We start from the raw sequence: 10,371 nt of genomic DNA, 5'->3' as shown, positions 1-10,371 counted from the left end.
CAAATCGCACTTTTTAACAAATAAAATAAAAATCTGTCTATGGACAAGTACAAAACTTTAACAAAGCAGTCTGCACTAAAAAACCTTTTATGGTCAAAGACATTCGGGCTTTGTCCATCAAAATATCATAGAGCCCGAACCAATTTCAACTAGCCCAAAAATTGTAACAAAAGGTTTTGGCTGTGGCCAGGTTTTTCAAATTTACTTAAATGTAGAGAAAATAATGGAAAGTGATATCACTTAGTTAAAATCTATTTCTAATATTCTAATGTGACCCGAAGTGTAAAGTAGACAAAGTTCAAGGGTCAAATGATTTCATGATTTAGCTTACCCCTATAGCGTCATAGCTTACTAAAAAAAATCAATATGCATATCCCTCTCAATCATAATAAATACAACAGGCGTAAATGATTCTATGTATAAATTATTCCTGAAAATTTTGTGCCAATATGTACACTGAAAAATTCAATATTTCCCTCAGTCATTCTGTTTTTTTTTATCTCAAAACATTGCTAGACTGTCGGACTACTCTCCCTACATTTTATGCTAGCCCGAACAGAATATTACAAGACTGGGGCTCGGGCTTTGCCTATTTTTCGCAGACTGACAGAGCAAAGTTAGGTACCTGTAAAGCATTACCATGATTTTATTGTTGCTCTTTTACTTTACATAGGCCTGAAATGTAACACCTTTTATTACTTTTATGCAAAATTTCATAGCAGCTTTTCCGACCTTTTTTTATTTTGATTAAAATTCAGTACCAGTAAGAAATGTTAAGATGATTTTATCAAGGAAATAGAACTTCCAGACCGTTTCCATGTAGGTCTGCAATATGTATTGTTCATAAGAATTAATTTACACAGAATAGGGTCTCAGTTATTGCCTATGGGCATCAAGCTAAAATTCCCCAGGTGTCACTTATTTTAAAATGTTGGAAGTTTTCTTACGTAACAACAGGCAAAACTTCAAAACAGAAAACGCTGTAGTCTACTATTTTAACTGCCGTGTTTCATAAAAACGAATGTCTCTCTGATTTGATGAAGAAAATGCTATACAGTTTACTGGCAAAAGTACATTGTACTTGATAAAAATGATAAAAGGCTGAAAAACTGCTAGGGGCCGGATACTGCTTGGAAACCAGTATAGATACTGTCAGTATCCTGGTCTTGGGTTTTGGTTCATGTGTTCATAAAATTATTTGTAGTTCGTAGGCTTTATTAAAAAGTCAGCATGACAGTTTTACAGTTGGGTCCAAACTTGCAAAATATTGTTTTATTAAAATGATTATGAATGAAAACGCGACAAACATGATTTCATTATCTAAATTTACCTATTATTGCCAAAGACAATTTCATTTTTCCTGTCGAGATGTCTTGTTGTTTACTTTTTTGGATGAGAATGCTTCCTCTTTTCTGATTGGATAAAATTCAATTGCGTAACATCATTCATCCAGATGCAGGTAGGTATTAGGTCAAATAAATGTGAATCTAATATAAACGCTAACCTATATCGGGGAATAACTGAAATCTTCACAAATAAAATAAAAATGTAATGATATTATAAAAATAAGGCAATCGGGGGAAAAAGGCTTTCTAAATTGCTTCACCATACTCCAAGTGAATATATAGGTCGGCGGCACGAAATACCCAAATATACCCAAATACACCCAAATATACCCAAATATTGCCCAAATATACCCAAATATAGCAATATTTATTTTTGTTTGTATAAAATATAGATTATAATGAGAAATAAATAAATATTTATAAAATGACATGACTAAGCCTGCTATAACTTTCATTCATTCCGTTGAAATGGGCAGTTAAGATGTTGTAAGAAAATAAAGTTGTGACATTTGCTTATCTACAATATCGCTTCTTTATGAATGCAATTTTAATTCAAGATATGATATTTGTTGTCTACACTTACATTTTTAAGGTGTAATTTTGTTGAAATTTCATATCATAATAGAGGAAGAAGTCCATGTTATTAAAAAAAAAGCTTTAATGGAGTACATATACTGTATCTTGGTTCAAAACACAATGATAGGAAAATGTATATTTGGGTATGTTTGATTATATCTTAGTGAAAGTGTATATTGTATTCATGATTAAAACAGCACTTTTTTAGTATAAAACATTTATTTTTAGTATAATTGGACAATATTTGGGTATATTTAGGCAATATTTGGGTATATTTGGGCAATATTTGGGTATATTTGGGTGTATTTGGGTATATTTGGGTATTTCGTGCTGCCCTATATAGGCCTTGCACCACTAAATTAATTTCCATATTCATGAAACACTTTTTTATGTAAAATTCATAAAGAAAACTAATGTTTTACAGGAAAAATACTATAATCATTGCAACTGATTTCAATAAATCTATAAAAAATGTTTGTCTTTGAAAATTTTGTGTTTTCTCAGACTAGATCTATATGATGTATACACATACATTTATAGTTTGAGAATGGCATAGTCTGCGAAAACACACAATTTTCAAAGATAATGGGCACAAAACAGTGGTCTAACAACTTCATGAAACGAGATTATAAGATGTTGTGTGATATAAACAAACACGTAATTACAAAAAATTATGTCATTTACAGTGAGTCGTATTAAAATGAACGCTATACGTACTCATAAGAAGAATAGGTGATCCAGTAGAATAATGTGGAAGGGTTTTTCAAATAGATAAAACAAATTCTGTTTGAAAGACGATCTTCTTTATACCAATATATATATAAGGCTCAAATATTTAATGGAAGACAAAAATGACGGCAAGGTGTAGTCGCTAAATTTCTGCATTGGCGATTTATTCTTTAAGAATATATAAAGTGAATATATTTTCTTTAAAAAAAATACACCATTATTTGGAGCCAAAATTTTATGCTATAACACAATGTGTGTGATTCCGTTGCTTTGAGGATAACAAATTGTGTTAGTTCTTCTTTAAATCTATATAACTAAGGCATGACATGGTCGATTTTTTTTTTGAACCGGCGATTTGTTCTTTCTCTATATAAAATGTTTTTTTTCCAGAAGCTTCTCCTTGTTTTTTTATTAGCGTGTCATGTGTTAAAGCATTCGTACACGGGACGTCGATTTAAAGTCTCATCCGAAAGACTGGTAATTAAGTAATTTTAGTTGGCCAGCCCGGGAATCGAACCCACAATGTCTAGATTACAAGTCTCGCGCTCTAACAGAGAGTATATTTATGTATCATGCTCTTTTATAGATCTTTTACACGTTAATCCTGACACTTTCGAACTACAATTAAAATAAAAGGTAATTACTCTCTACAAATTGATATAATAGAGATTCCTTAATTATTTACCCTTTCGTAGAATTATAGATAATATACTTAGATACGGCAATCATACATTTTGCTACAATATATGCTATTATCACATGTTGCATCATAGATTTGTGACATTTCTGTCGAAAATGTGTTTTTTTTTTCAATTCAAATGATATCGCATGAGTGACGTGACACTGTGTCCGTAAGTGAACTAAGTTCGTAATAATTCGGGGAAATTGAAACTATTTTCAGACCTGCACGACAATTAAATGTTTTGGGAAATATATCCATCAGTTACTGTTATTAGCAATCCAAATAAAGTTTCTTTTCAAATGGTTATATTTATATACTCATATGTGGATGAAAATAATTTTTGTCGTTGTTCTTGTCCCATGTTTTTTAAAAAAATTTTTTGAATAAATAGAAAATGAAAAATATGTTCTTTTTCATCATGCTTCGATATACACACGTATAGATATAAATTTAATGAAGGGTTAAACATTTGACAGAATTATTTTTACCAAAACTAAATATCTTTTCCCAAATTGCTACCCAAACAAGTGTAAGTTAAAAGTACGAGTTAAAACAAAATGTGTACTGATTCACCGCTTGACAAAATAACGTCTGTTGCGTAAAGACGTTTTGACGTCACACGATGCTTGAATATGATTGGACGGCGCATCAATTGATTGTGACGTAACAAGCAGAACGTAGTTACAGCAATTAAAATGTCGCACACTTACAGTGCAGACAAATATTTATGCAATTAAAAGCAAATAAGAGACACCACATCTGCAAAATGGAAGAAAACTTGGCAATTGACAACCGACGTGTAGCGGAAAGCACATTTAAAGGTAGATTTTCTATATATCTGAATGATTATAATTATTGTAAAAAGAAAGTTTATTTTTGCATTTCATTTCACTTTTGGATGAGAAGATTTGACAAAAAAACTTATAAGGACATTAACACCTGCTTAGCATGACCCTCTCTTAACAATTTTGTGGTCGATATTCAATACATTAAATGAAAAATATAAATTTGTCATTGAATAAAATCATCAAAATACATGAGAGAGTTTTTATGAAAATTTTCTTAGTCATGATACCAAGCTTTTTACGATACATAATTTTGACTGTACTTATAAGAGTGCACAAAGGTCTTTTCAACTTATCATACCAGACTGTATTATTCAAAGGAAACAATAAAATGAATAATTTAATAAATATCAATCAATAATTTTTAATTGTTTATTTTTTCAACCACATACTTGTTGTATGAAATGTAATATTTCTTTCGATGTACTAATAACTGTTTGGGTACATATATTCAAACACACACACGCACGCAGACACGCACGTATGCACATCGTTCAGTCAAAGAACAGTGCAACAGTTGCACAAAGGTCTTTAATTTCAACTTATCATACCAGAGGAAACAATAAAATGAATAATTTAAAAAATATCAATCAATAATTCTTAATTGTTTATTTTCTCAACCACAAAATTGTTGTATGAAATGTAATATTTCTTTCGATGTACTAATAATTGTTTGGGTACATATATTCAAACACATGCACACACGCAGGCACGCAGTTGAAAAAGGGGAATTGAATGCATTTTTGGGGGAAGCCCTGGTACCCTTGTATGTCATAGGGGGGAAAAGAAATGTGCAATTGACCGGGGCCCCGCACCCGAAAACCCACGGAATAACCCTTCCGCGGCTCTAAGGACTGAGTATCCCGGGCCCCTAAAAACATCTTCTCCCAAAAAGTGAACAGTTTTTAAAAACCGGGGACATCCCCCTCGCATATTGAAATTCGCCCCCCGAATTTTTCCCGGGTTCTGGAAACAATGTAAAATTTAAAAAAATACTTTTAGAGTAAAGCGGGCACGGCCCCATGTTGGGCGCCAAATGTCACAGGGTGAGAAAAATGTACAGCCTGACTGGGACTCGAACCCCAGCCCCGCGGAATACCGTCCAGCGGCTTTGAGGACTGAGCTATCCGGGCGCTTACAGATCTCTTCCCCTAAATAATGTATAGTTCTGAACATGTACATATAAACATGTTTTGATATTTTATTATATTTTGGATAAAATAAAAAAAAGATTTGCATAAAAGGGTTTCTGCTTACGTATGCCTACTCTGAAAATGCTTTAAAGTTTCCTACTCTGACATGATTGTTCTCGAACTAACATAATATTTGGATGGGAAATATTAGTTCTCTCCTCCAATCAGCGTCCGCATATTTACGCGATTGCTTGGTATATCTGTTGGCACTTATTTTCTGCAACAATCATTGGTCAATTTGATATTATAATTATGTAATTCTTGGCTATATCGATAAACAAAGACTTTGTTACACTGTCCGTGTTCATTCCTGGGAATATATATACAAATATTGAGACTCTTATACAGTCAACGTTAATTTCTGGGTATATAAATAAACATTGACGCTCTTATACAATTAACGTTTATTTCTGGGTATATAATAGAAACATTGTCCATCATAAGTATACAGTACGCGTTCATTCTGGGTATGTCTAAATATATTTGCCTTATTATACAGTCCAAGTGCGTTCTATGGTATAAATATAAACATAAGCCTTCTATTCCAGTCCACGTTCATTTCTTTGTATATATAGAAACATTCGCTCTCTTATACAGTACGAGTTCATCCCTAGGTTAATAAAGAAACATTTGCCCTCTTCTACAGTCAACGTTAATTTCTAGGTACATTTGGGAAAAAAATGACCATCTTATACAGTCCGCTTTATAAAGTACATCTCGATTCGAGAAAAAACACTGGAAAGCATTTTATTATCTGTCGTCAATGTTAGTGTTAAATCAAAGAAGTTTCAAATCTATATTAAAATTTTGAGTTTATTTTACAAATTCCATTTTTTTCTTGTTACAGATATCCTCATTAGTCCAAACAATGATGACGTCATCATTCCAATCAGTGCGACGTTCGACAAAGCCGTATTACACATTGGTATAGGAAACGAATGTGGTATATTTATTGAGAAGTTCGTTGCGAAGAATGGCAAGGAGTTGAAAACTTCAGTGAAATATGCCACCCGAAAGTTCACAGATGCTCGTTATCAAAGAAAAAACAAAGGTGAAGACCTGAAAGCAAGTAAAAGTGAAGCTATTGAAAAGATTGTAGGTGAAAGTGCTGAAAGGTTTTCGAGAGAATTCCCAAGTATGAAAGAGATCGATAGACAACTGGCTAAGCTATATGACCACCTTATGGTTAAGGCACCAAAGGAAATCAAAAATGCTACGGATACAATATCTGACACGAATCTTCTGAAAGAAAACAAATCTATAAAAATCGAATGCGACATTGCTGCCACTGATGAATTTATTCAATCGACGATAAGGAAATTTTTCACATCTGATATCAAAAGTGACTTACGGCGAAAACCAAGGCACGAAGAAGGAATTGACGGAATTACTTCACCACGCTCTGATTATCTAAACCTAAATGAGCCAAATATGAACATTTATTTGTATAAACATAACGAAAAAAGTTTAAAAGCAAAGAGGACAATTTCATTTGAAGCCATTGATAAAGCATATGAAAATGAAATGTTAGGGATTGCAATGGATAAAGAATCAGGTGCCTATAAAGAAAATTGCATTCGGCCAATAGGCTTTCCACCCGCAGAAGATATGCATGTATATCTGGATGAAGTATTCGTAATCTCAAAACGAGGCTCTCATATGTTTGACGAAGATGTACCAGCAACTACAGAGAAGAGATTAAACGACAAACTACTAGAGGATGTATTCGGAAGCGATCCAGCGAGTTTAGTTATAGATATCAATAAAGATAACAAAGTAGCAGACTTCAATTTATTTGGAGAGGTTTTAGACAAAGACCGATGTTGCCCAATGTCATCTGATACAATTGTAGATAGAGCAGCCAATAAGGACAACAATACTTTTGCTGATATCGAGCCGGGTACGTTTGAATTAGTTAATTCAACAATTATAGATATAGATGCAATTGATGAAATGTCAGACGGTGATACACTAGATATCTTAGATATAGAATCGGATGACGATATTGTCAACATCGAAGCCATGGCTCTTCAAGAACAAGACGAAGTAGATATTTCATTAGCAAGGAATGACACTGCTGACAACACTACTAACGACAACGATATGGTTGACGATGATGATAAACTGTTTGGTATCATGAACATCTACGTAAAGAGTGATCTACACTTCGACTTAAACAACGTGAGTTCTTTGCATACTACTGATTGATGTTTATCAGTATAACTTTAATGCATTTGAACAATTTTCCAGCAACTGATTTTATACACGAACACAAAGCGTCACGAATATTATTTTTTTGTAGTTAAGAGCTTTGTATTATACTCTCTTAATCAATTGTTGTTTTTTTTCATTTCAAATATGTATGTCTAATGTTGTCAGAAAGCCTGATTGTGGTGAAAATTTCCGGACACTTGTTTTTTTCTCATTTAATCCTTTCTTACTACTTGTTTATTAGTTTGGTTTTAGTTCTTTGTTGTTTGGTTATTTATTTATTTATTTATTCATTTATTTATTTATTGTATTTTCAGATACCAGCATTAGCCGAGCACTGTGACCAGAAGAAGGACTTTGGATATAAATACTTTTCATTTTCGACTTTCTTTAAATAGGGAAATAAATATTTGAAAGATATATAGGTTTTATCTATTGTTTTATATCTTTTTTGCGTCATGGATGGTATATAAATCTTAATCGGTGCAAAATCTTACATTATTATACAGCTATACAAATGTATATGTATATAGCTTTATATAGTTTTTAAATGCATGTAATTGATTCAAATTGATCCTAGTATGGCGGTTTTGATTGAAAATCTAACTTCCGAATATAAGTTCAAATCGAACAAAAACCTCAAACATATGGGTCCCTTCCTTTTTGAAGGCTTTTTAAATTTAGATAACCGCAAAAATGAAAACTTGTATACCCTCTTAATTTCTTACATGATCTAGAAACTTGCTTCCATAATTAGAACTGTCAATTATTAATTTTTAATGGTATCAAAATGAAAATTTGAAGCACAGGAACTTGAAATTCTATCAATATTAATGATAATATCCAAAATATACCCCCTATACAGTATATAACACAGGAATTTGAAATTCTATCAATATTAATGATAATATCCAAAATATACCCCCTATACAGTATAAATACTGTTTATGTGGTATATTTTGGATTTTATCATTAATATCAATTGATAGAATTTCAAGTTCCTGTGTTAGAAGTTTAAATCTGCGAACAGAAGCCGTATAAGTCTTTGTCAGCCAGCACTGATGGTGCCTGGCTTTATACGTTTGGCAATGACTAATCGATCACTTCCGGGTCTATCAAGGTAATGGCTAAATCAATGATGCAGAACATTTTCGTATTTCATTTCTTTAGAGGTGCAATCTTGATTAAATAGCAGTTTAGAATAATATCATAAAAATAGCAATGGTACTTGTTTCCGGTATCTTTAGGGATGCGTCAGACGTTATGGTGTCGGCGTCTTTCTAAACAATATACTTTTAGTATCATCGAACATGGGCGCGAATGTATTTTACTCTACCAGTTTACTTTAGACCAGTTTTCGAACTGTCATTTATCAAGTTTAGGTAGATCTATATCAGGAGGAAAATTGTTAAGTTGCTAAGCAACCAGTATATATATAGAGCCTGTTCAGGCTGCACGATTATTGTGCAATAAAGCCACGTACGAAGAATAAAATTCTTATTCAAAGAAATTGACCTTGATAGGAATCAAGCCAGGTCACTTGATCAGTGTTTTATATTGACGATGTAACACACACATTCAGCGTGAGTTTACGCTTTGCTAGACTAAGTACAACACAACCGACATGTGTACGATCACTCAAAACAGCAGTAGAATATGAAACAGATTGGTTTAATAAATTTCTCATCCATCAAACTAAATTATCAGAGCTGTCCTGCTGCCCAGGCAACTTAAAGTTTTTATCCGGGCTAGTGAAATCAATAAGAATTTGTCTGACAGTGCAAGTGAAAAAAACCTATGAAAATAAACACATATATTGAAACTATTACGATATAAATCTTAATTAGACTTAATTAGAACGGATCAAATTTGTTTAGATGATAAATGCCGAAGCTCACAGCAGGAGCCAGTAAATGAATATGTCAAAACTTGATTTACATTACTATGTCAACACAATATGACTAAAGTTCAGATCTACTTTTTTCTTAAAGCGTACCGTTCTTAAGGAGCTGATTTTAATCAGATTGTATGTCAACACCTCTAATTAAAGGTTTCCAGGCCCTATTGAAGTTCCAATCACAACATTGACTTTAATCTAATGTAGCCAATATGTTTTTCCTTAAAAATATTTGCCGATTTCCTGTTCCTTTTTTGCCTTTAAAATTATTGGAAAAAAAATGAAAAAAAATACGAATACATGCATGTATAGTTTTCGAAAAAGGCGCGTACGTACGTGACTGAATTGCTCATTCATTATAATGAATGTATATACGGATTATGTACGAATGAATAATGATGTTGTTAATAATCATTACAAAAATATGACTGTGAATGACAATGATATGCGTAATGATGATGATGACTAGTGATGAATAATGATGACTAGTGATAAAAGCCATAATAATACAAAAAATAACGATGACTCATTTGTAGCATTGACCAGAATATTTAGCCAGATCGACAACATTATGAATTGGTTGCACTCGCGAATATATATCACAAAAAATTGTCGTCTGCAAAAGAGCAGATGGGGTTTTAAAATACCATTGATTTAATATTCTCGCGTCGTTATTGTATAGGTCAAAGACATCTGAGTTTTCCATTCCCTGCAAATAAATACTCGTTACATTAACCTTGACATTTTCATTGTCTACATTTAGATTTCCGCGTGTTTTTTAAATAATTTCAGTGCAAAAATAGGTGCATGAAATGAATTATTTTAGAAGTTATTCAAATGACACCTTAATTGTGAAGTCAAGTGCATTAAGAATGGATTTAATATGTCGGCA

General features: G+C 32.4%; 2 protein-coding genes across 5 annotated transcripts in view; one reads left to right on the top strand and one right to left on the bottom strand.

Annotated features, from left to right (window-relative positions):
- LOC132726568 (uncharacterized) overlaps positions 1-1,573 on the bottom strand; it is a 30,559-nt gene extending 28,986 nt beyond the window's left edge. For 2 of the 4 annotated variants that reach the window (XM_060711902.1, XM_060711904.1), the window contains exon 1: positions 1,331-1,573. In XM_060711902.1, the coding sequence (XP_060567885.1) occupies positions 1,331-1,355 (25 nt within the window). In that variant the 5' untranslated portion in view covers positions 1,356-1,573. The remainder of the gene's footprint in view (positions 1-1,330) is intronic. The other 2 variants (XM_060711903.1, XM_060711905.1) reach the window with 1 other exon arrangement.
- Positions 1,574-3,994: 2,421 nt separating this feature from the next.
- Positions 3,995-8,002, top strand: LOC132726561 (uncharacterized). Its single transcript, XM_060711898.1, has 3 exons — positions 3,995-4,154; positions 6,219-7,552; positions 7,900-8,002. The coding sequence occupies exons 1-3, from the start codon at positions 4,061-4,063 to the stop codon at positions 7,978-7,980; spliced, it is 1,509 nt and encodes a 502-aa protein (XP_060567881.1). The 5' UTR covers positions 3,995-4,060; the 3' UTR covers positions 7,981-8,002.
- The last annotated feature ends 2,369 nt before the right edge of the window (positions 8,003-10,371 follow it).

This window comes from Ruditapes philippinarum, unplaced genomic scaffold (assembly GCF_026571515.1).
Source record: "Ruditapes philippinarum isolate M1 unplaced genomic scaffold, ASM2657151v2 ctg955_1_1_1_1, whole genome shotgun sequence".
In the NCBI taxonomy this organism is placed as follows: Eukaryota; Metazoa; Mollusca; class Bivalvia; order Venerida; family Veneridae; genus Ruditapes; species Ruditapes philippinarum.
The sequence above is the reverse complement of the archived record's forward strand: the minus strand, read 5'-3'. Positions and strand labels throughout refer to the sequence as shown.

Bases quoted from the DNA above. Each gene is read 5' to 3' on its own strand.
- LOC132726561 (XM_060711898.1), top strand. From the start codon at position 4,061: ATGCAATTAAAAGCAAATAAGAGACACCACATCTGCAAAATGGAAGAA. The intron at 4,155-6,218 runs GTAGATTTTCTA...TTCTTGTTACAG, and splicing joins AGCGGAAAGCACATTTAAAG to ATATCCTCATTAGTCCAAAC. The intron at 7,553-7,899 runs GTGAGTTCTTTG...TTGTATTTTCAG, and splicing joins TACACTTCGACTTAAACAAC to ATACCAGCATTAGCCGAGCA.